We start from the raw sequence: 27,854 nt of genomic DNA, 5'->3' as shown, positions 1-27,854 counted from the left end.
GCAGCCATGAACATGTGTTGATGCTAATTGGCTATTGTGTGCTCAGCAGGCATCCAGTCAGGAAACATGTTTCCGCCCGAGGATGATGCCTGACGCCGCCCATCCAATGACTTTTTTCATAACGTTATTGGCTCCCAGACGACGGGGAGAGAAAGGAACTCTGCACCATCGGGAAAAAAGCTGAGTTGAACGTTCCAGCAGGTTGGCGTGACTGAAGCTGCCCTGCGGCTGCAAACTTTGCCATCATTCCCCGAGTAGAGCACTTGGCTGCAAACCTCTGCTAGCTACACTTCACCCACACTGACCTGCAGCAGACATATTTCTCTCACACAATACTTGTGCTACTTGTACACTTCCATAAATATAAAAATGACACTAATATATACATGTACATATATATATCAATCAATCAATCAATGTTTACTTATATAGCCCTAAATCACTAGTGTCTCAAAGGGCTGCACAAACCACTACGACATCCTCGGTAGGCCCACATAAGGGCAAGGAAAACTCACACCCAGTGGGACACCGGTGACGATAATATATATATATATATACATATATATATATATATATATATATATATATATATATATATATATATATATATATATATCCATCCATCCATTTTCTACCGCTTATTCCCTTTGGGGTTGTGAGGGGCGCTGGTGCCTATATCAGCTATAATAGAGCCGAAAGCGGTGTACACCCTGGACATGTCACCACCTCATATATATATATATATATGTATGTATATATATATATATATATATATATATATATATATATACACATACATGTATATATATATATATATATATATATATATATATATACACATACATGTATATATATATAAATACATGTATATATATATATATATATATATATATATATACATACATGTATATATACATACATACATGTATATAAATATATATATCTATACATGTATATATACATACGCATATACACATATCCATACATGTATCCACACATATATATATATATATGTATGTATATATATATATATACACATACATGTATATATATATAAATACATGTATATATATATATATACATACATGTATATATATATAAATACATGTATATATATATATATACATACATGTATATATATACATACATACATGTATATAAATATATATATCTATACATGTATATATACATACGCATATACACATATCCATACATGTATCCACACATATATATATATACATATACATATATACACATATATACATATATAAATATATACATGTCTATACATATATACACATATATACATATATGTATAGATATACATATATACGTATATGTATAAATGTATATATCAAAATGTCACTATACATGGCCCCATTCATTCTTTCCTCAACACGGATCAATCGACCTGTCCCCTTAGCAGGTATTCTTCTTCCTCCAAACACGACGAGTTGAGTTTATACCAAAAAGTTCTATTTTGGTTTCATCTGACCACATGACATTCTCCCAATTCTCTGCTGTATCATCCATGTATTCATTTTGGTACAAACTCAACTCGTTGTGTTTAGAGGAAGAAGAATACTGAGTTGCATCCCAAGAACACCACACCTACTGTGAAGCATGGGGGTGGAAACATCATACTTTGGGGCTGTTTTTCTGCTAAGGGGACAGGACGATTGATCCGTGTTAAGGAAAGAATGAATGGGGCCATGTATCGTGAGATTTTGAGCCAAAACCTCCTTCCATCAGTCAGAGCTTTGAATGGTTGACCAAATACTTATATTCCACCATAATTTACAAATTAATTCTTCAAAATTCCTGGATATTTTTTTCACATTCTGTCTCTCACAGTTGAAGTGTACTTATGATGAAAATTACAGACCTCTGTCATCATTTTAAGTGGGAGAACTTGCACAATCGGTGGCTGACTAAATACTTTTTTGCCCCACTGTATATATATATATATATATATATATATATATATAAAATGCATTTTTATTGTCACTATACACAGGTACAATGAGATTAAAGGCAACTACAGATTAAACGTCAAAAAGCAAAAAAAAAGAAAAGGCAACTACAGTATAAGTGCGACAGAGTTATAAATATGCTAAACATAGGAAGGAAAGAAAATAAATAGTGCAAAAGGAGGTAAGGTGCACAGTTCAGTCCTAAGAACGAATGTTCTGAATGTGTTGTTTAAATATTATACTATTATATATACAGAAGCGATCAGACTGTGGGTGGAAAGTACAAATTCCACACAGGGAGGTGCTAAACTATCAAATCAGGGCCTGTGAGGGTTCACCGTGGTTATGGCTTTAGGGGAAAAACTGTTCTTGAGTCTGTTTGTTTTAGACATGATGACCCTGTAGCGACTTCCCGAGGGCAGCAGGTCAAACAGGTCAAAGCCAGAGTGGGAGCTGTCCTTGATAATGTTTAGTAGCTCTGCTGAGGCAGCGGGAGGTGCAAATGACTGTCAGGGAGGGGAGAGGCCAGCCGATGATCTGCTGTGCTGCCTTTACCACTCCCCGGAGCCTCTGAGTGGAATCAATGTACAACTTGTACATAGATGTCAACATTCCACTCCGTGCTGGCAACCACTCAGCTCGCAAGGCATTGCAGTGATGCAATAATAAGTCAAAATGTTTCAATAAATACACAACGTTGAGCCAATAAATAAAATAGATACAATACACAAACTACATAAACTACATTACACACATAAAATCAATAGAATTCATAACATTTTTAAAATAAAATACACAATTACTGAAGTAAATACAATAAAATTAAAAATTAAAAAAAGAATGAAAAAATATTTTAAAAAAATAGTATGGACCAAGAAATAGAAGAAAATGTAATAAGTAAAAATGATTGTTTAGCAGAATTGAAAGTCCTTGCTGAGGTGTGCTGGTCTGATTAAGGAGCAGATGCAAGGTTGTTGGATCCAATCCCTCCACTTGTGTGCACACTGACCAAATAGTATTCAGCCCTGAAGTAAAACATCTTTTGAAGAGACCACTCTGCTTCCTGTCCCCTGAGTGCACATTGTTGCAGGCTAATTTGTTTCCTGAGTCAGTGGTGCTCAACACGTCCCTGCAGGGTACTTAGGATGCTCCATTATGGTCATGGCTGCTAAAAGTCTTGTCTTTGTGCTGCCTCAGCTCTGATCTTCTTCTGGACGCTGACTGCTTGCTGGGCCCACATTTAGCATGGAGACACGCCCACATTTAGCATGCAGACATGGCAGGACACGCCCACATTGTGCATGCAGACATGGCAGGACACGCCCACATGGTGCATGCACACATGGCAGAACACGCCCACATTTATCATGCACACATGGCAGGACACGCCCACATTGTGCATGCAGACATGGCAGGACACGCCCACATTTAGCATGCAGACATGGCAGGACACGCCCACATTGTGCATGCAGACATGACAGGACACGCCCACATTTAGCATGCAGACATGGCAGGACACGCCCACATGGTGCATGCAGACATGGCAGGACACGCCCACATTGTGCATGGAGACATGGCAGGACACACCCACATTTAGCATGCACACATGGCAGGACACGCCCACATTGTCCATGCAGACATGGCAGGACACAACTGACTCTCATTAAACTGTGGGACTAGAACTTCTTAGTGTCCCACACAAAGAAGATAATGAATCAACATGTATATAACTTACAAATATATATTTAATGCATGTATACATTTGTACATATATACACACATATATGTACATATACATGTATAAATATGTACATATACATGTATATATATATCTATGTACATATATATCTATATCTACAAACCTATGCTATGAGGTGATGATTTTTGTCCAGCGTGTACCCTGCCTAACACCCGAATGCAGCTGAGATAGGCTCCAGTGCCCCCCGGGACCCCAAAGGGAATAAGCGGTAGAAAATAGATGGATGGATGGATGGAGATATACATATATATATATATATATATATATATATATATATATATATATATATATATATATATATGTATGTGTGGGAAAAATCACAAGACTACTTCATCTCTACAGATCTGTTTCATGAGGGGTTCCCTCAATCATCAGGAGATTTTAATGGAAGCATTCACATACAATGGTTTATATAGAGCACAGAGTGGGTGGGTACAAGCAGGCGTAGGGTGTGGTGATTGGCTCATGTGTTACCTAGGAGGTGTTTATTATATATCATACAGATCTATCATCCCTCAACAAGCGCAGTGAAATCATTTCAACATGCCGCCACAAACGGAAACACCTCCTAGGTAACACATGTGATTTTTCCCACACCTACATATTGCGCTCTACCACGGTATCGAGCACTATTCTCTGGATAATCCAATCAAGACGTATATATATATATATATATATATATATATATATATATATATATATATATATATATATATATATATATATATATATATTTATTTATAAATAGGGTAGCACGGTGATAGAGGGGTTAGTGCGTCTGCCTCACAATACGAAAGTCCTGAGTAGTCCTGGGTTCAATCCCGGGCTCGGGATCTTTCTGTGTGGAGTTTACATGTTCTCCCCTTGACTGCGTGGGTTCCCTCCAGGTACTCCGGCTTCCTCCCATCTCCAAAAACTTGCACCTGGGGATAGGTTGATTGATAACACTAATTTGGCCCTAGTGTGTGAATGTGAGTGTGAATGTTGTCTGTCTATCTGTGTTGGCCCTGTGATGAGAAAGCGACTTGTCCATGGTGTACACCGCCTTCCGCCCGATTGCAGCTGAGATAGGCACCAGCACCCCCCGTGACCCCAAAGGGAATAAGCGGTAGAAAATGTATATATATATATATATATATATATATATATATATATATTTATATATGACATATATATTTAATTATACATATAGAACATAAATATACATATGCATATATGATACATACATGCATATATGACAAAATATATATATAAATATAAATATATATATCCATACACACATAAATACATATAGATATATAAACCCACACACACACACACACACACACACACACACACACACATATACATATTTATATATATATATATATATATATATATATATATGTATATATACATATATAAATATATACGCACACACATATATATACACAGTTTATGCCTGTATATACACTGTATATATGTTTATACATATATATATATATATATATATATATATATATATATATATATATATATATATATATATATATATATATATATATATATCTCCTCTCTGAGCTGCTACCTTACCGTGGTAGAGGAGTTTGCGTGTCCCAATGATCCTAGGAGCTATGTTGTCTGGGGGTTTTCATGCCCCCTGGTAGGGTCTCCCAAGACAAACAGGTCCTAGGTGAGTGATCAGACAAAGAGCAGCTCAAAGACTTCTATGGAATTACAACGAAATGAACCCAGATTTCCCTCACCCGGACGTGGGTCACCGGGGCCCCGCTCTGGAGCCAGGCCCGGAGTTGGGGCACGATGGCGAGCGCCTGGTGGTCGGGCCTGATCCCATGGGGCCCGGCCGGGCACAGCCCGAAGAGGCAACGTGGGTCATCCCTCCAATGGGCTCACCACTCATAAGAGGGGCCATAGAGGTCGGGTGCATTGTGAGCTGGGCGGCAGCCGAAGGCAGGGCACTTGGCGGTCCGATCCTCGGCTACAGAAGCTAGCTCTTGGGACGTGGAACGTCACCTCACTGGGGGGGAAGGAGCCTGAGCTAGTGCGCGAGGTAGAGAAGTTCCGGCTGGATATAGTCAGACTCACCTCGACGCACAGCAAGGGCTCTGGAACCAGTTCTCTCGAGAGGGACTGGACCCTCTTCCACTCTGGCGTTGCCGGCAGTGAGAGGCGACGGGCTGGGGTGGCAATTCTGGTTGCCCCCCGGCTCAAAGCCTGTACGTTTGAGTTCAACCCAGTGGACGAGAGGGTAGCTTCCCTTCGCCTTCGGGTGGGGGGACGGGTCCTGACTGTTGTTTGTGCTTACGCACCAAACAGCAGTTCAGAATACCCACCCTTTTTGGGTACACTCGAGGGAGTACTGGAAAGTGCTCCTACGGGTGATTCCCTTGTCCTACTGGGAGACTTCAACGCTCATGTTGGCAACGACAGTGAAACCTGGAGAGGCGTGATTGGGAAGAATGGTCGCCCGGATCTAAACCCGAGTGGTGTTTTGTTATTGGACTTTTGTGCTCGTCACAGTTTGTCGATAACAAACACCATGTTCAAACATAAGGGTGTCCATATGTGCACTTGGCACCAGGACACCCCAGGCCGCAGTTCCATGATCGACTTTGTAGTTGTGTCATCGGATTTGCGGCCTTATGTTTTGGACACTCGGGTGAAGAGAGGGGCGGAGCTTTCTACCGATCACCACCTGGTGGTGAGTTGGCTGCGATGGTGGGGGAGGATGCCGGACAGACCTGGCAGGCCCAAGCGCATTGTGAGGGTCTGCTGGGAACGTCTGGCAGTCTCCTGTCAGAGAGAGTTTCAATTCACACCTCCGGGAGAACTTTGAACATGTCACGAGGGAGGTGCGGGACATTGAGTCCGAGTGGACCATGTTCCGAACCTCTATTGTCGAGGCGGCTGATTGGAGCTGTGGCCGCAAGGTTGTTGGTGCCTGTCGTGGCGGTAATCCCAGAACCCGTTGGTGGACACCAGCAGTGAGGGATGCCGTCAAGCTGAAGAAGGAGTCCTATCGGGTTCTTTTGGCTCATAGGACTCCGGAGGCAGTGGACGGGTACCGACGGGCCAAGCGGTGTGCAGCTTTAGCGGTCGCGGAGTCAAAAACTCGGACATGGGAAGAGTTCGGGGAAGCCATGGAAAACGACTTCCGGACGGCTTCGAAGCGATTCTGGACCACCATACGGCGCCTCAGGAAGGGGAAGCAGTGCACTATCAACACCGTGTATGGTGCGGATGGTGTTCTGCTGACTTCGACTGCGGATGTTGTGGATCGGTGGAGGGAATACTTCGAAGACCTCCTCAATCCCACCAACACGTCTTTCTTTGAGGAAGCGGTGCCTGGGGAATCTGTAGTGGACTCTCCTATTTCTGGGGCTGAGGTCGCTGAGGTAGTTAAAAAGCTCCTCGGCGGCAAGGCCCCGGGGGTGGATGAGATCCGCCCGGAGTTCCTTAAGGCTCTGGATGCTGTGGGGCTGTCTTGGTTGACAAGACTCTGCAGCATCGCGTGGACATCGGGGGCGGTACCTCTGGATTGGCAGACCGGGGTGGTGGTCCCTCTCTTTAAGAAGGGGGACCGGAGGGTGTGCTCCAACTATCGTGGGATCACACTCCTCAGCCTTCCCGGTAAGGTTTATTCAGGTGTACTGGAGAGGAGGCTTCGCCGGATGGTCGAACCTCGGATTCAGGAGGAACAGTGTGGTTTTCGTCCTGGTCGTGGAACTGTGGACCAGCTCTATACTCTCGGCAGGGTTCTTGAGGGTGCATGGGAGTTTGCCCAACCAGTCTACATGTGCTTTGTGGACTTGGAGAAGGCATTCGACCGTGTCCCTCGGGAAGTCCTGTGGGGAGTGCTCAGAGAGTATGGGGTATCGGAATGTCTTATTGTGGCAGTCCGCTCCCTGTATGATCAGTGTCAGAGCTTGGTCCGCATTGCTGGCAGTAAGTCGGACACGTTTCCAGTGAAGGTTGGACTCCGCCAAGGCTGTCCTTTGTCACCGATTCTGTTCATAACTTTTATGGACAGAATTTCTAGGCGCAGCCAAGGCGTTGAGGGGTTCCGGTTTGGTGGCCACGGGATTAGGTCTCTGCTTTTTGCAGATGATGTAGTCCTGATGGCTTCATCTGGCCGGGATCTTCAGCTCTCACTGGATCGGTTCGCAGCCGAGTGTGAAGCGACCGGAATGAGAATCAGCACCTCCAAGTCCGAGTCCATGGTTCTCGCCCGGAAAAGGGTGGAGTGCCATCTCCGGGTTGGGGAGGAGACCCTGCCCCAAGTGGAGGAGTTCAAGTACCTAGGAGTCTTGTTCACGAGTGGGGGAAGAGTGGATCGTGAGATCGACAGGCGGATCGGTGCGGCGTCTTCAGTAATGCGGACGTTGTATCGATCCGTTGTGGTGAAGAAGGAGCTGAGCCGGAAGGCAAAGCTCTCAATTTACCGGTCGATCTACGTTCCCATCCTCACCTATGGTCATGAGCTTTGGGTCATGACCGAAAGGATAAGATCACGGGTACAAGTGGCCGAAATGAGTTTCCTCCGCCGGGTGGCGGGGCTCTCCCTTAGAGATAGGGTGAGAAGCTCTGCCATCCGGGAGGAGCTCAACGTAAAGCCGCTGCTCCTCCACATCGAGAGGAGCCAGATGAGGTGGTTCGGGCATCTGGTCAGGATGCCACCCGAACGCCTCCCTAGGGATGTGTTTAGGGCACGTCCAGCTGGTAGGAGGCCACGGGGAAGACCCAGGACACGTTGGAAAGACTATGTCTCCCGGCTGGCCTGGGAACGCCTCGGGATCCCCCGGGAAGAGCTAGACGAAGTGGGTGGAGATAGGGAAGTCTGGGCTTCCCTGCTTAGGCTGCTGCCCCCGCGACCCGACCTCGGATAAGCGGAAGATGATGGATGGATGGATGGATATATATATATATATACTGTATAATATACTGTATATATAGGTGTATATATACATATATATGTAATGTATATGTATATCTGTGTATAAACATACATATGTATGTGTATATATATATATATATATATATATATATATATATATATATATATATGTGTGTGTGTGTATGTACACACACACATTATTAGTGATTCCCAAAGCCCAAAAAAAGTCTCCGGGCTATAGAGCGTTTTCCATTCAGGCTCCAGTACTCTGGAATGCCCTCCCGATAACAGTTTGAGATGCTACCTCAGTAGAAGCATTTAAGTCCCATCTTAAAACTCATTTGTACACTCTAGTCTTTAAATAGCCCCCCCTTTTAGACCACTTGATCTGCCGTTTCTTTTCTTTTCTTCTCTACCCCCCTCTCCCTTGTGAAGGGGGGGCACAGGTCCGGTGGCCATGGATGAAGTGCTGGCTGTCCAGAGTCAGGACCCGGAGTGGACCGCTCGCCTGTGCATCTGTTGGGGACATCTCTGCGATGCTGACCTGTCTCCGCTCGGGATGGTCTCATGCTGGCCCCACTATGGACTGGACTCTCACTATTATGTTAGAGCCACTATGGACTCGACCCTCACTATTATGTTCGATCCACTATGGACTGGACTTTCACAATATTATGCTAGACCCACTTGACGTCCATTGCATCAATCTCCCCTAGAGGTGGAGGGGGGTCCTCTCCAAGGTTTCTCATTGTCATCCAATTGGGTTGAGTTTTTCCTTGCCCTTATGTGGGATCTGAACCGAGGATGTCGTTGTGGCTTGTGCAGCACTTTGAGACACGTGTGATTTAGGGCTATATAAATAAACATTGATTGATTGATTGATTGATTGATTGATTGATTGATTAACTTTTCGCGCACCTGCAAACCACAGCCTTCCAGAACTACCAGTCTAAAATCACTACTGTGTGTATTTTTAGATCAGAAACTATGAAATAAATGAGACTGTTGTCAGGTTTAGTGGGGCCCCTTTGGTTGAATGTGCCACTCTTATCTTTTGTTGCGCCCCAAACAGTGTTAACACTGTAAGGAACGTACATTTTACACAGTGAACTGCACCTTAGGCCATGTAAAATGGCTAACTCTAATCATTAGCATGCATACTGTATTTCCTTGAATTGCCGCAGGGCATATTGTACGCGCCTGCCTTGAATTACTGCCGGGTCAAACTCGCTTCGCAAAATAATTAGCGCATGCTTAGTATTACCGCCTGGTCAAACTCATGACACTTCCCCTGTCATCATTTTCAAAATGGAGGATGCTGATTTCAATACTGGTAATTTGAAATAGCATAAAGGAAAGAAGATTAAGAGCTATTCAGTAGGATTTAAGGTCCAAGCTTACATCACACTAAAATTTTTACTGCATGCCTTTGGTAAGTGCCGGAGTGAGAAGAGGTTTTAAAATAATTATCGCATGCTTACTTTTACCGCTTGCCTTTAGTAAGAGCAGGAGTGAGAAGAGATTTTAAATTATTAGCGCCCCGGCGGCAATTCAAGGAAATACGGTATGTCAATTAGCATTAGCACTACAGCACTTACATGCAAACTGCAAAAGGGCGTCCCGGCTGAGCGCCGTGCCAAAAGCGTTGTGGGCGCGACATTGGTACTTCCCAGAGTCGGCGCTCTGACTGCCGTTGGCGACCACCAGGTGGCCGTGGATGAGTTTGTAGCGCCGGTGGGCCTCCACGTCCAGCTTGGTGCCGTTCACGTACCAGCTGTCGACAAACAGGAAGTAGCGTGAGCCGAGGCTGCGGGGAAGGAAAGGTTAATTAGGAGCCGGTGTCACCTGTACGTGGGGGAAGGGTTCCCCCGCGCCTCGCAGTGCATCATCACGTTGTTGTCGCCATCACCACTCAAAGGGAAAATCACATCCTCGGGCTCCTGGATGAAAACTAGTCCCAACTCTTGGCTTTCTACGGAAAAGAGACAGAAGCAACTACTGTTGTATAATTGGTATCGTTACTACAGAAGCTGGTATCGGTTCGTCCACCTCTGTTTACATTCAAGAGCGCTAACTTGTCATTTAGTTTGATGCCATCAAACTAAACCGTCACGGCTGCCGCCATCCCTCTTCCAATTGTGCACAGGCCACAACCCCCCGACAGGCTGATGATGGATGAGTGGTATCGCTGAGTGATCCATCAAGATGTCGGTATCATAGGGCACACATTCATTCATGCTTCACAGCCTAAGACCGTTTCGGTCTCAGGTTAACTTCCTTTTTACACTTGAATGGCAGCTGAGAATAACAACACTTTAGCAAATATATCCGCATGTTGAGACTGGAAGAAGATGATACAGTACATAGATATACAATATGTACACATACATACATACATACACATTATATATACCGTATTTCCTTGAATAGCCGCCGGGGCGCTAATTAATTTAAAACTTCTTCTCACTCCTGCGCTTATTGAAGGCATGCGGTAAAAGTAAGCAGGCGCTAATAATTTTAAAACTTCTTCTCACCCCTGTGCTTACCAATGGCATGCAGTAAAAAATTGCGTGTGATATAAAAAAAAAAAAAAAATAAATAAATAATTATTCTGCGACCACTGCTCTACAACATGTCATCGCACCCACCTTTACACCCTGCTATCTACGTGGCGGCCGGACGCATGCATTTCGCTGCTTCTCATACGAGATTGCAATGCATACTTGTTCAACAGCCATACCTTTTACACTGATGGTTGTAAGATAAACAACTTCAACACTCTTACTAATATGTGCCACACTCTGTGAACCCACACCAAACCCATTTCTGGAGAACATTGGCTCTGTAACACATTATAAACGCAACATAAGAATTACCCAGAATTCCAATGCATCCATGACTCTTGGCTATATTATACACGCGCCCCCAACCCCACCCACCTTCACCGGCGCACAGAGAGGGGGAGAGGGGGGAGGGGCGGGGTTTGGTGCTAGCGGGGTGTAGCCAGCACCAAATCCCGGCTATTCAAGGAAATACGGTATATACATATATATATATATATATATATATATATATATATATATATATATATATATATATATATATATATATACACACACACATATGCCCTCCATCCATTCACCTTCTTCCGCTTATCCAAGGTGGGGTCGCGGGGGCAGCAGCCCAAGCAGGGAAACCCAGACTTCTCTCTCCCCAGCCATTTCATCCAGCTCCTCCCGGGGGATCCGGCAGACATAGTCTTCCCAACTTGTCCTGGGTCTTCTCTGACGCTTCCTACCGGTCGTACGTGCCTTAGACAGCTCCCTAAGGAGGCGTTCGGGTGGCATGCTGACCAGATGCCTCAACCAGCTCGTCTGGCTTCTCTCCATGTGGAGGAGCAGCTTTAATTTGAGCTCCTCCCTCACACCCTGCAGAGGAAACTAATTTCGGCTGCTTGCACCCGTGATCTTGTCTTTTCGATCATAACCCAAAGCTCATGACCATAGGTGAGGATGGGAACGTAGATCGGCGATAAATTGAGAGCTTTGCCTTCCGGCTCAGCTCCTTCATCACCACGACGGATCGATACAGTGTACGCATTACTGAAGACGCCGCACCGATCTGCTTGTCGATCTCACGATCCACTTTTCCCTCACTCGTAAACAAGACTCCGAGGTACTTGAAACTCTGACATCACATGGACAAAGATAAGACCTTCTGGAGGAAAGTTCTGTGGTCAGATGAAACAAAAATTAAGCTGTGTGGCCACAAAACCCAGCAATATGTTTGGAGGAGAAAATGTGAGGTCTTTAATCTCAGGAACAACATCCCTATCGTCAAGCATGGTGGTGGTAGTATTATGCTCTGGGCCTGTTTTGCTGGTGCTTTAAATGGGACAATGAAACAGGAAGATTTCCTCTATTTCTTCAGGACAACCTAAAATTATCAGCCCGGAGGTTGGGTCTTGGGCACAGTTGGGTGATCAAACAGGACCATGACCCCAAACACATGTCAAAAGTGGTAAAGGAATGGCTAAAATAGGGCTAGAATGAAGGTTTTAGAATGGCCTTCCCAAATTCCTGCCTTAAACGTGTGGACAATGCTGAAGAAACAGGTCCATGTCAGAAAACCAACACATTTAGCTGAACTGCACCAATTTCGTTAAGAGGAGTGGTCAAAAATTCAAGCAGAAGCTTGCCAGAAGCTTGGGGATTTGCTCACATTTTCAGTAGACCCATAATAAATTCATAAAAGAACCAGACTTCATGAATGTTTTTTGTGACCAACAAGTATGTGCTCCAATCACTCTATCACAAAAAAATAAGAATTGTAGAAATTATTGGAAACTCAAGACAGCCATGACATTATGTTCTTTACAAGTATACCTTGACTTGTGTGGTCCTCCTGAGGGTCAGGCAGGTTCATAGCGGGATGAGGGTGGCTGGCAAAGACAGCCCAGTCGGGTAGGGCGGGTCCCCCACCGTGATGCTGCCGTGGTCGCCCGCGGGGGCCGAGTGGCAAAGAAGAGCTGTCTGCTTTCATCCTCAGCAGGGCAGCGTAGGAAATAGGCCGCGCCCCCACGGCTAGTGCAACATCTGCAACACATGATGACAAACATTAACTGCATACTGGTCTCCCTGTTTACACTACTGCTTACTTTTGTGTAAGTACATGTTTCAAATTGGGGTAAAATATTACAATATTTGGTGGGTCTGAAACCTACGGCGCCTTCGCCTCCGGTGGATCTGCAACCTACGGCGCCACCGTCGGAGGAAACTAATTTCGGCTGCTTGCACCCGTGATCTTGTCTTTTCGGTCATTACCCAAAGTTCATGACCATAGGTGAGGATGGGAACGTAGATCAATGGTAAATTAAGCGCTTTGCCCTCCGGCTCAGCTCCTTCATTACCACGACAGATCGATACAGTGTCCGCATTACTGAAGACGCCGCACCGACCCGCTTGTCAATCTCACGATCCACTCTTCCCTCACTCATGAACAAGACTCCGAGGTACTTGAAACTCTGACACCACATGGACAAAGATAAGACCTTCTGGAGGAAAGTTCTGTAACAAAAAATTAAGCTGTGTGGCCACAATACCCAGCATTATGTTTGTAGGAGAAAAGGTTAGGCCTTTAATCTCAGGAACACCACACCTACCGTCAAGCATGGTGGTGGCAGTATTATGCTCTGGGCCTGTTTTGCTGGTGCTTTAAATCAGTGGTCCCCAACCACCGGGCACCGGTACCGGGCCATGACCCGATTGGTATCGGCCCGCAGAAGAATTTTTAAATTCATTTTAATTAGAAAAAATATATATATTTTTATTTTTTTTATTATTATTTTTTTTTTAATTAAATCAACATAAAAAAACACAATATGCACTTACAATTAGTGCACCAACCACAAAAACCTCCCTTTTTCATGACAAAAACCTCCCTTTTTCATGATGAAGAAAAAAAAAAAAAAAAAGGATCCCCCTCGCCCGGGCCGCGGGACAAATTATTAAGCGTTGACCGGTCCGTGAATACAAAAAAGGTTGGGGAACACTGCTTTAAATGGGACAATGAAACAGGAAGATTTCCTCTAATTCTTCAGGACAACCTAAAATTATCAGCCCGGAGGTTGGGTCTTGGGCGCAGTTGGGTGATCAAACCACGCTATACTGTTGGATAAGCTCAGAGCAATCAGATTCGATAAAACCTCATCGAGCTGGATGCAATCTTACTTGGAGGGGAGGAAACAGGTGGTAGAGGTGAACGGCACCGTGTCCCCTCCCCTCTCAGTAAGCTGTGGAGTCCCCCAAGGCAGTATACTATGACCTTTACTGTTCCTAACATACATAAATGACATGCCATCAGCATGCCACTGTGAATTGTTCCTGTTTGCGGATGACTCGGCCCTGTTGGTATCCGGAACAAATCCTCAGTGCTGAACTCCTTAAAGGGGAACATTATCACCAGACCAATGTAAGCGTCAATATATACCTTGATGTTGCAGGAAAAAGACCTTTTTTTTTTTTAACCGATTTTCGAACTCTAAATGGGCGAATTTTAGCGAATTAAACGCCTTTCTATTTATTGCTCTCGGAGCAATGACGTCAGAACGTGACGTCACCTAGGTAAAAAAGCCGCCATTTTCTCACACACATTACAAACACCGCAACTCAGCTCTGTTATTTTCTGTTTTTTTGACTATTTTCTGGAACCTTGTAGACATCACACCTCATTGGTGTGTTGTCGGAGGCTGTAACAACACTAACAGGAAGGGATTCCAGTTGCACCACTGGCCCAAAGATGCGAAAGTGGCAAGAAATTGGCCGAAATTTGTTAAAAATACGAGGCTGTGGGGAAAGCCGACGAAATGGTCAGTCGTTTGCTCCGCACACTTTACCGACGAAAGCTATGCTACTACAGAGATGGCAAGATTGCGTGGATATCCTGCGACACTCAAAGCAGATGCATTTCCAACAATAAAGTCAAAGAAATCTGCCGCCAGACCCCCATCAAATGTGCCGGAGTGTCTGCACATTTTACCGGCGATGCTAAGGCAGACATGGCACAGAGATGTATGGATAACCTGCAGATGCATTTCCAACGATAAAGTCAACGAAATCACAAAGGTGAATTTTGTTGACGTTGTTGACTTATGTGCTAATCAGACATATTTGGTCGCAGCATGACTGCCAGCTAATCGATGCTAACATGCTATTTAGGCTAGCTGTATGTACATTTGAAACTATATTTACATCCAGCTTTTCCCTCCACCCACATTTAATGCCAAACAAACACTTACCAATCGATGGATTTAAATTGATCCAGTGTCACAAGATGCGAAACTTCCGATCGTTGGTCTGCACATTTTACCGGCGATGATAAGGCAAACATGGCCGAATAGCGTCAATAGCCATTCGCTCAATAGCTTCAGTTTCTTCTTCAATTTCGTTTTTGCTATCTGCCTCCATACTACAACCATCCGTTTCAATACATGCGTAATCTGTTGAATCGCTTAAGCCGCTGAAATTCGAGTCTGAATCCGAGCTAATGTCGCTATATCTTGCTGTGCTATCCGTATTGGCATCACTGGATGACGTCACAGGAAAATGGACGATGGCTTCACAGATAGCGAAAATCAGGCACTTTAAAGTTTTTTTAGGGATATTCCGGGATGGGTAAAATTTAGAAAAAAACTTTAAAAAATAAAATAAGCCACTGGGAACTGATTTTTATTGGTTTTAACCCTTCTGAAATTGTGATAATGTTCCCCTTTAATATTTTCACCTGGCTCGCTGACAACAAGCTATCCATACACTTAGGTAAAACGGAATCCATCCTATTTGTGTCCCATATCAAACTTAAGAAGGTCAGTGACTTCACTATAAAAGTGGGTGACATTGTTATCACCAGGAAAGATGAGATCACCTACCTAGGTTCCATTCTAGAGGCTAATCTTTCCTGTGATAAAATGGCAACCAAGGTGATCAAAAAGGTCAACCAAAGAACGAGATTCCTCTACAGAATCTCCTCTCTGGTCAACAAAAGCACCTTGAAGATTCTAGCGGGAACTCTCAATCAACCCTTTTTCGATTACGCTTGCACCTCCTGGTACCCCAGAACCTCCAAAACACTCAAATCTAGACTCCAAACATCCCAGAACAAGCTAGTCCGGTTACTTTTAGACCTCCATCCCAGATCATACCTCACTCCAACCCACTTCTCCAAAGTGGGCTGGCTCAGGGTGGAGGACAGAGTCAAACAACTTGCACTGAGCTTAGTCTATAAAATCCACTACACCTCCCTGATACCGAAGTAGTGAAGTGAATTATATTTATATAGTGCTTTTTCTCAAGTGACTCAAAGCACTTTACATAGTGACACCCAATATCTAAGTTACATTTAAACCAGTGTGGGTGGCACTGGGAGCAGGTGGGTAAAGTGTCTTGTCCAAGGACACAACGGCAGTAACTAGGATGGCACAAGCGGGAATCGAACCTGCAACCCTCAAGTTGCTGGCACAGCCACTCTATCAACCGAGCTATGCCGCCCCATGTCAAACTACTTCCTTAACTGACCGCCATAACCCCAACACCAGGGGGAGCTCCAAAAACCACGTTAAACCCAGATTCCGATCTAACAAAGGTCTTAACTCATTCTCTTTCTATGCCACATCAATGTGGAATACACTCCCAACATGTGTAAAAGTGCATCTCTATCTTCCTTCAAAACCGCTCTAAAACAACACCTTCAGCCAACTTCAACCCTTTACTAATACCCTCCTCCATTCACATCCCATGTCCCCAGATTTTAAATAACCTAATGTGAATAATCAAATGTAGTTCTAATGTATTTACTTGTTCTTATGCTATGTGAACTCACTATGTTCTCTGCTGGCTGTACATATCCTACTGTAAGACCTACACTGTTTCAATGTCCACATTTCTCTGTTGATGCAATTGTTGATGACTGAAGTACTGATATCAACCAAAGCTCCTCATCCCACCCCTCGGATTGTAAATAATGTAAATAATTCAATGTATATACTATGATGATTAACCTGTGTGATGACTGAATTATGCTGATAGTATATATTTGTACCATGAATTGATTAACGTGGACACCGACTTAAACAAGTTGAAAAACTTATTCGGGTGTTACCATTTAGTGGTCAATTGTACGGAATATGTACTGAACTGTGCGATCTACTAATAAAAATATAAATCAATCAATCAATCAATCAAAAGCTGATGCCACCACGCACTCGGGTGGGCCAGCAGACTCCACCACGCACTCCGGTGAGCCAGCAGACTCCACCACGCACTCCGGTGGGCCAGCAGACTACACCACGCACTCCGGTGAGCCAGCTGACAACACCACACACTCCGGTGGGTCAGCTGACAACACCACACACTCCGGTGGGCCAGCTGACAACACCACACACTCCGGTGGGCCAACAGACTCCACCACGCACTCCGGTGAGCCAGCAGACTCCACCACGGCACCATGCTCTCCGGTGGGCCAGCAGCAGGGGGCGCCACCACCATTCTGTCTGGTGGGCCAGCAGCAGGGGGCGCCACCACCATCTTGTCCGGTGGGCCAGCAGAGGGCACCACCATACTTTTGTCGGCCACAGAGGTGGTCGTTTCATGGGCGACTGCCTCTCAGATTGCAGCGGCGTTCTATTCGCCGTCGCCACTTGACTCTCCCCCGGTGGGTGCGGGGACACTTGGCCTGGCGGCCCACCGCCTTGTCCTCCCTCCACCCTCCCTTTACTTTGGATTGTTTTTTTTTGCTAGGGGGTGGGGTTTGTAAAACATCTGATATCCGTTATGGGAGGGGTGCTACTGTCAGACATGCCACTGACAATTTGTTTGTGTTTTAGTTTTTCCTCTGTGTGTGTTTAGTATTTCCTGTTTTTAGTTCCAGTCAGCGCTCTTATTTTGTCTGTTTCCTGTTTTTTCCCCTGTGCGCTGTTTTCCCCTCAGATTTAGCACATGGCCACACTTTGTGTCAATCAGTCCGCTCCTATTTGTCACTGCTTTGTCTTCCAGTCAGTGCAGGATTATTGTATTGTCATGTCGATGACGCTCTTGTCGTTGTATTGTTGCTCCTGTCGTGTCGTGTCGTTGCAGCGTAGAGATAAGCAATATTTCGGTAGTAGTGTGTAGCTTACTGTCTTTTGTTCCCTGCTTTCTATTTGTCTTTGTACGACACGTTACGACTTCTGTTTTCCTGCTCAGTACCCGCTAGCTTCCATGCTAAGCTCCTTTTGTTTTTGCTAGCTTCCATGCTAAGGTCCTTTTTTTTTCTAGCTCCCACGCTAGCTCTTTTAGTTTATTATCCACCTCGTGCAGGCTTTTTGTTGTACCCCTTTTGTTTGTTCTTGCTTAGTGTTTTAGTGTTAAATTAAATCATGTTTTCTCATTCAATGCCTGCCTCCTTCTCTGCATCTTGGGGTTCATCACAAACTAACTCTGACAAATAATACATATCAATTATCAACAACTAAAAATAATTAATGTTAACAATCAACAACTAAAAATAATTCATGTCAACAAATAACAACTAAAAATAATTAATGTCAAATATCAGCAACTACAACTAACTGATGTCAAATATCAACTGAAAATAATTAATGTGAAATATCAACTGAAAATAAGCAATTTCAAATATCAACAAATAAAAATTATTAATGTCGAATATCAAAAACTAAAAAGTATTATTGTCAAATATCAACAACCAAAATAATTAATATAAAATATCAACAACTAAAAATAATTAATGCCAAATATGAACAAGTAAAAACAATTAATGTCAAATATCAATAAGTAAAGCGAATTCATGTCAATCATAAACAAATAAAATAATTCATGTCATATATCAACAACTAAAACTAATTCATGTCAAATATCAACAACTAAAATAATTCATGTCAAATATCAACAACTAAAAATAATTCATGTCAAATATCAACAACTAAAAATTATTGTCAAATATCAACAACTAAAATAATTAATGTCAATTATCAACAACTTAAAATGATCCAAGTCAACAATCAACAAGATGTGGGCGGAGCTGGATCATTGAGGGATTAAAAGACAAATACAATCATTTTAAATGAATGGAAAAAATTACAAGCGGATAAAACTGGGTAATATTTCATAATCAAGAGTGTTAATTTTAAATATTAACAACTAAAAATAACTAATGTCAAATATCCACAACTACATTTTTTTATTGTCAAATATCAACAACTAAAATGATTTACGTCAAATATCAACAACTAAAATAATTCATATCAAATATCAACAACTTAAAATAAATAATGTCAAATATCAACAACTAGAAATAATTCATGTAAAATAACTAAAAAAAATAATGTCAAATATCAACAACTAAAAATAATTAATGTCAAATAAAAACTAAAAACATTTAATGTCAAATCTCAGCAAATAAAACTAATTCACGTAAAATATCAACAACTAAAAATAATTCATGCCAAATATCAACTAAAATAATTAATGTCAAATATCAAGAACTAATAATTTTTGTCAAATATCAACAACTAAAATAATTAATGTCAATTATCAACAACTTAAAATGATCCGAGTCAACATTTAACAAGCTGTTGATTGTTGAGGGATTAAAAAACAAATACAATATTTTTAAATGAATTGTAAAAAGTACAAGCGGATACAACTGGGTAATATTTCATATTCATGAGTGTTAGTTGAAGGAGGTGAAGTTTGTTAGTGACATGACTTAGCATGTACATGTCGACATGTATAATATACTACTACTGATAATAGTAACAAAAGTAATAATCTATTTAGAGTATTTATGACCACGCAGTAACATTCAACATGTCTTTCTTCCAACAAAGGAGAGTGTGTTTGACCTCTGACCTGAAACAACAGTGATGGCTGAGAAGAGGAGAAGTGGTCGCCATGGTGACCCCATTCTTGTTGACAAGGGTCCCCGTCGGTCAGCAGTTGTGCTTCTTCATTAAAGCTGCTCCTACACACACACACACACACACACACACACACACACACACACACACACACACACACACACACACACACACAAACACACATGTTAAGTTGGTGCTTTATGTAGAGCTTCTATTCAGTATTTGGTTTTGGATCTGTCCTGGTAAACATCAAGTTTCCTAAATCTGAGCACTCCTACTGTTATAGCGATCAATACTCACAAATGATTGGATCTTTTATTTCAATCATGATTTTTATATATATCATATTCACCTCAGGCAACTCACCACTCAATTGTAGTATATTATTGCTATATAAATGATCATAAAACCTTTTTCACAACAGGTAACGTCTAACAACAACAGGTCACGTGTAACAACAACAGGTCACGTGTAACAGCAACAGGTTACATGTAACAGCAACAGGTTATGTGTAACAGCAACAGGCCACGTGTAATAACAAGTCATGTGTAACAACAACAAGTCACGTGTAGCAACAAGTCACGTGTAACAACAAATCACGTGTAACAACAAGAGGTTCTGTGTAACAACAAGAAGTTCCGTGTTAACAATAGCAAATCACGTGTAACAACAACAGGTTGCGTATTACAACAACCGGTCATGTGTAACAACAGATTAAGTGTAACAACACAAGGTTATGTGCAACAACAGGTCACGTGTAACAACAACAAGTCACGTGTAACAACAACAGGTTATGTGTAACAACAACAAGTCACGTGTAACAACAACAGGTCCCATGTAACAACAACAGGTTATGTGTAACAACAACAGGTCATGTGTAAAAAAAACAACAGGTTATGTGTTACAACAACAGGTCAAGTGTAACAACAACAGTTAACATGTAACAGCAACAGGTCATGTGTAACAACTATAGGTCATGTGTCATACCAACAGGTGACATGTTACAACAACAGGTCACATGTCAAAACAACAAGTAACATGTAACAAAAACAGGCCCCATGTAACAACAACAAGTAACGTGTAACAAAAACAGGTCCCGTGTATCAACAACAGATTATGTGTCACAACAGGTCCTGTGTAACAACAACAGGTCACGTGTAACAACAGTTGGTTACATGTAACAACAACAGGTCACTTGTGACAACAACAGGTCATATGTAACAACAACAGGTCAGGTGTAACAAAAATGGTCCAGTGTAACAAAAACAGGTTACATGTAACAACAACGGGTCATTTGTAATAACAAAAGGTCATGTGTAACAACAACAGGTCACAAGTAAAAACAACTGGTCGCATGTAAAAACAACAGGTCACGTGTAACAACAACAGTCATAAATAACAACAACAGGTTACATGTAACAATAACAGGTCATGTGTAACAACAACAGGATATGTGTAACAACAACAGCTTATATGTTACAACAACAGGTTAAGTTTACCAACAACAGGTTATGTGTAACAACAACAGGTCAGGTGTAACAACAACAGGTTATGTGTTACAACAATAGGTTACATGTAATAACAGGTCATGTGTAATAATAACAAGTCAGGTGTTACAACAACATGTCACATGTAGCAACCACAGGATCAGTGTTAGAGCAACAGGTTACGTGTAACAACAACAGATCAGGTGTAACAACAGGTTAAGTGTAACAACAACAGGTTACATGTGACAACAACAGGGCACATGTAACAACAACAAGTCACATGTAACAAGGACAGGTTACGTGTTACAGCAACAGGTTGCGTGTAACAACAACAATAGGCCACGTGTAATAACAGGTTAAGTGTAACAACAACAGGTTACATGTAACAACTACAGGTTACGTTTAGGTCATATGTAACAGCAGGTTGCGTGAAATAACAACAAGTCATATGAAACAACAATGGGTTACATGTAACAACTACATGTTATGTGTAACAACAACGGGTTACATGTAAGAATAACAGGTCACGTGCAACAACAACCGATTACATGTAAAAAAAACAGGTCATGTGCAACAACGACAGGTTACGTGTAACAACAACAGGTCATGTGTAATAACAAAAGGTAATGTGTAAAAACAACAGGTCACAAGTAAAAACAACAAGTCATGTGTAAAAACAACAGGTCACATGTAAAAACAACAGGTCACGTGTAACAACAACAGTCATAAATAACAACAACAGGTTACATGTAACAATAACAGGTCATGTGTAAGAACAACAGGTTACATGTAACAACAGGTCGCGTGTAACAACAGCAAGTCACATGTAGCAACGACAGGTTACGTGTTACAGCAACAGGTTGTGTGTAACAACAACAATAGGTCACATGTACTAACAGGTTAAGTCTAACAACAACAGGGTACATGTAACAACTACAGGTCATGTTTAGGTCATGTCTAACAACAGGTCATGTGAAATAACAACAAGTCATATGAAACAACAATGGGTTACATGTAACAACGACATGTAACGTGTAACAACAACGGGTTACATGTAAGAACAACAGGTCACGTGTAACAACAACCGATTACATGTCAAAAAAACTGGCCATTTGCAACGACAGGTTACGTGTAACAACAACAGGTCACATGTAACAACAACAGGTTATGTGTAACAACAACAGGTCATGTGTAACAACAGGTTATGTGTAACAACAACAAGTCATGTGTAACAACAACAGGTTACATGTAACAACAACAGGTTACACATAACAATAACAGGTCCCATGTAACAACAGCAGGTTATGTGTAACAACAACAGGTCAGGTGTAGCAACAATAGGTCAGGTGTAACAACAACAGGTTATGTGTTAAACCAACAGGTCGCATGTAACAACAACAGGTCATGTGTAACAGCGGTCACGTGTAACAACAACAGGTTATGTTGTCACAAAATATTTAAAACTTGGTACAAAAATCTGAAAATGTTAATCAAGGTGAGAAAAGGAATTAGAGAAAGACAAACTTCAACCAATCACAGCTTTGCATAACTAGGGTCTGAATTTACAAAGTACTTCAGAATCAATATTAAACATATTAATCATCAAATACAACACTACACAACATGTAAATGCAAACATGCATTAAGGCAACACTATTAATAATAATTTTAATAGTAATGAAAATAAAATGCATTATAATAATAATAATAATAACAATAATAATACTCATTTATTATCATAGTCATCAACGATTGACGATTGAATGGCGTGTCACTAAAAAATGTTAGCTAAACTTGCTAAAGCTATCAAAGGAGTGTCATTAGCTTAAAAGTCCATCTAATCCAAACTGTTACACGCAACAGGCTATGTGTAACAACAACAGGTGAAGTGTAACAACAACAGGTTATGTTTAACAAAAACAGGTCAAGTGTAACGACAACAGTTTATGTGTAACAACAACAGGTCCCATGTAACGACAACAGGTTTTGTGTAACAACAGCAGGTCATGTGTAACAACAACTGGTCAAGTGTAACAACAACAGGTCACGTGTAAGAACAACAGATCAAGTGTAACAACAACAGGCTACGTGTAACAACAACAGGTTATGTTTAACAAAAACAGGTCAAGTGTAACGACAACAGGTTTTGTGTAACAACAGCAGGTCATGTGTAACAATAACAGGTTATGTGTAACAACAACAGGTCAAGTGTAACAACAACAGGTCACGTGTAAGAACAACTGGTCAAGTGTAACAACAACAGGTTATGTGTAACAACAACAGGTCAAGTGTGATAACAGGTCAAGTGTAACAACAACAGGTTATGTGTAACAACAACAGGTCAAGTGTGATAACAGGTCAAGTGTAACAACAACAGGTTATGTGTAACAACAACAGGTCAAGTGTGATAACAGGTCAAGTGTAACAACAACAGGTGATGTGTAACAACAACAGGTCAAGTGTGATAACAGGTCAAGTGTAACAACAACAGGTGATGTGTAACAACAACAGGTCAAGTGTGATAACAGGTTATGTGTAACAACAACAGGTCAAGTGTGATACCCGGTTATGTGTAACAACAACAGGTCAAGTGTAACAACAACAGGTTATGTGTAACAACAACAGGTCAAGTGTGATAACAGGTTATGTGTAACAACAACAGGTTATGTGTAACAACAACAAGTCAAGTGTGATAACAGGTTATGAGTAAGAACAACAGGTTATGTGTAACAACAACAGGTTATGTGTAACAACAACAGGTCAAGTGTGATAACAGGTTATGTGTAACAACAACAGGTTATGTGTAACAACAACAGGTCAAGTGTGATAACAGGTCAAGTGTAACAACAACAGGTCAAGTGTGATAACAGGTCAAGTTTAACAATAACAGGTTATGTGTAACAACAACAGGTCAAGTGTGATAACAGGTTATGCGTAACAACAACAGGTCAAGTGTGATAACAGGTCAAGTGTAACAACAACAGGTTATGTTTAACAACAACAGGTCAAGTGTGATAACAGGTCAAGTTTAACAACAACAGGTTATGTGTAACAACAACAGGTCAAGTGTGATAACAGGTTATGTGTAACAACAACAGGTCAAGTGTGATAACAGGTTATGTGTAACAACAACAGGTCAAGTGTGATGACAGGTCAAGTGTAACAACAACAGGTTATGTGTAACAACAACAGGTCAAGTGTGATAACAGGTCAAGTTTAACAACAACAGGTTATGTGTAACAACAACAGGTCAAATGTAACAACAACAGGTTATGTGTAACAACAACAGGTCAAGTGTGATAACAGGTTATGTGTAACAACAACAGGTCACGTGTAACAACAACACGTTACATGAAAAAAAAGCTACTCTTACATGCAATTCTGGCCTAAAAAATTACTTTTAAACAAAACATTTTACAACCTGTTGTTACAAAAATCAGAAAATGTTAATTAAGGTGAGAAATGAAATTAGAGAAAGACAAACTTCAACCAATCACAGCTCTGCATTACTAGGGTCTGAATTTACAAAGTACTTTAGAATCATTATTAAACATATTAATGATCAAATACAACATTACACAACATGTAAAGGCAAACATGCATTAAAGCAACACTATTAATAATTGTAGCGGCGAACAGCTGTCTCGTCAGCTGATGCGCGAGCTAGCAACCGTGGCGGCTTGGCAACCAGCCAATTTCCACTTAATAAAATTATGTTTCATCGGAGAGCACATCCGCACTTTATTCACCGAGGCAAGCCCAGGTCAGGTGCATGTAATTCTGCATTAGTTCAGCCAGTGGACTTATATGACCAGAGCCCATCTATTTGCGTTCATGCGCAGGTATAGCGCGGCGCACTCCCGTCTCATCTGCTGGTGCGCGAGCCCGGTAATTAGACCTCTGTGTCAAATCCATCCATCCATCTTCTTCCGCTTATCCAAGGTCGGGTCGCGGGGGCAGCAGCCTAAGTAAGGCTGTGTCAAATCAAAGAGTACAAAAGACGGCACCGCAGCGCAGAGTGGAAAAAAAGGTTTAGTTCCTTACAGATAACCTAGAGTTGTGCCAAAAGTGAACCAAAACCAAAAGCTGAACGGACAGCCGCTAAGACTGCGCTTTATTACTCTTTTTGGGTGTGACGCACCTGTTTCGCTGGTGAGAACGGGGAAGTTGTGTGCATGTAGCGTGCTTAGTCTGGAGCAGGGGTCACCATCGCGGTGCCCGCGGGCTTCAGGTCGCCCGTAAGGACCAGATGAGTCGCCCGCTGGCCTGTTCTAAAAATAGCTCAAATAGCAGCACTTACCAGTGAGCTGTCTCTATTTCTAAAATTTTATTTATTTACTAGCAAGCTGGTCTTGCTTTACTCGACATTTTTAATTGTAAGAGAGAAAAAACTCAAATAGAATTTGAAAATCCAAGAAAATATTTGATAGACTTGGTCTTCACTTGTTTAATAAATTCATTTATTTGTTTTACTCTGCTTCTTATAACTTTCAGAAAGACAATTTTAGAGAAAAAATACAACCTTAAAAATGATTTTAGGAGTTTTAAATGACATATCCCTTTTTACCTTTTAAATTCCTTCCTCTTCTTTCCTGACAATTTAAATCAATGTTCAAGTATTCTTTTTTTATTATTGTAAAGAATTATAAATATATATTAATTTAATTCTTCATTTTAGCTTCTGTTTTTCGATGAAGAATATTTGTGAAATATTTTTTCAAACTTATTATGATTAAAATTCCCAAAAATTATTCTGGCAAATCTAGAAAATCTGTAGAATCAAATTTAAATCTTATTTCAAAGTCTTTTGAATTTCTTTTAAAATGTTTGTTCTGGAAAATCTTGAAGAAATAATGATTTGTCTTTGTTTGGAATATAGCTTGGTCCAATTTGTTATATATTATTACAAAGTGCAGATTGGATTTTAACCTATTTAAAACATGTCATCAAATATCTAAAATTAATCTTAATCAGGAAAAATTACTAATGATGTTCCATAAATTATTTTTAAATTTTTTTCAAAAATATTCGAATTAGCTGGTTTTCTATTCATTTTTTTCGGTTGAATTTTGAATTTTAAAGAGTCAAAAGTGAAGATAAACTATGTTTCAAAATTTTATTTTCATCTTTTTCGTGTTTTCTCCTCTTTTAAACCGTTCAATTAAGTGTTTTTTTTCATCATTTATTCTCTACAAAAAACCTTCCGTAAAAGGAAAAAAAATGACAGACAGAAATACCCATTTTTTTTATACGTAGATTTATTTATCAAAGGTAAATTGAGCAAATTGGCTATTTCTGGCAATTTATTTAAGTGTGTATCAAACTGGGAGCCCTTCGCATTAATCAGTACCCAAGAAGTAGCTCTTGGTTTCAAAAAGTTTGGTGACCCCTGGTCTGGAGGCTAAAATACACACAATGTTTTCTGTAACTGTTGTTTGGTACGGAAGGGTTGATGTATATTCTTGGCTTGGTGTGATAAATGTTGGAGCAGTTTGTTTTATCAGGAGGGTGAAGTTGCACAATTGAAAGTGTTGGATTTAACTTTGCTAGATCATGGTGAGGGCATAGGAAACTGTCAAGGCGTGGACTATGGTGCGGTTTGTTTTCCCGTGGTGCAAAGTGACTGGACCGGACACGGCGTGAATGACATATTTTAATCTTAAGTCGAAAAAAGGAAAAAACGAAAGGCGCTCAAACTTGGCTATGAAAACAAAAACTATTACCATAACGTCAACTATGGACATAAAACAAAACTTGCAAACTGTGGCATGAATAACGAAAACTGACTTGGAACGAGAAAAGAGCATGGATCATCAGCATGGATAACAAGGGTGTGTAGCGGGGTGAGTAGAAGGTGATGTCGCCACGCTGACTGCCTGGCAACTACAGGCTTAAATTATGCTGTGGTGATTAACAGGTGCATGAGTCCAAATGAACCAGGTGCGTGACATCACAGTCGAAAACTAATTGGTAGTCATGGTGACAAAACAAACAAGAGTGCCCAATGAGTCCAAAACCAAACAGAACGTGACCACAAAACATGACAGAAATGGGGCATTTTTTTTACCAGTAGACAGCCTTTAAGATTTGAGTTCTTTCGCTGCTAAATTAACTATACATTTATATTGGATATGGCTTTTAAATATGTATCTAAAATAAGTGGTTAATTGGTTAAGTATATATGTATTGGGTTTTCTGCTGCATTTATGTCACAGGTGGGCAAATATTTGGACTCCGGGGGCCACATTCAGAGAAAAAATGTGTTTGGGGGGGAGGGGCCAAGTGTATGTGTGTATAAATTATATACTGTATACACATTTAGCTGTAAAAA

At 41.4% G+C, this 27,854-nt stretch overlaps 1 protein-coding gene across 1 annotated transcript in view; it reads right to left on the bottom strand.

Moving 5' to 3' along the window:
- LOC133537107 (contactin-5-like) overlaps positions 1-27,854 on the bottom strand; it is a 125,080-nt gene that overhangs the window by 90,223 nt on the left and 7,003 nt on the right. Inside the window, exons 2-5 of the mRNA XM_061877972.1 lie at positions 20,029-20,140; positions 13,012-13,221; positions 10,472-10,598; positions 10,225-10,400 (exon numbers count right to left, since the gene is read on the bottom strand). Of these exons, the coding sequence (XP_061733956.1) occupies positions 10,225-10,400; positions 10,472-10,598; positions 13,012-13,221; positions 20,029-20,083 (568 nt within the window). The 5' untranslated portion in view covers positions 20,084-20,140. The remainder of the gene's footprint in view (positions 1-10,224; positions 10,401-10,471; positions 10,599-13,011; positions 13,222-20,028; positions 20,141-27,854) is intronic.

The sequence above is a fragment of the Nerophis ophidion genome, linkage group LG18, assembly GCF_033978795.1.
Source record: "Nerophis ophidion isolate RoL-2023_Sa linkage group LG18, RoL_Noph_v1.0, whole genome shotgun sequence".
NCBI lineage: Eukaryota > Metazoa > Chordata > Actinopteri > Syngnathiformes > Syngnathidae > Nerophis > Nerophis ophidion.
Note: the sequence above shows the minus strand (reverse complement) of the source record. Positions and strands in the feature narration are given on the sequence as shown.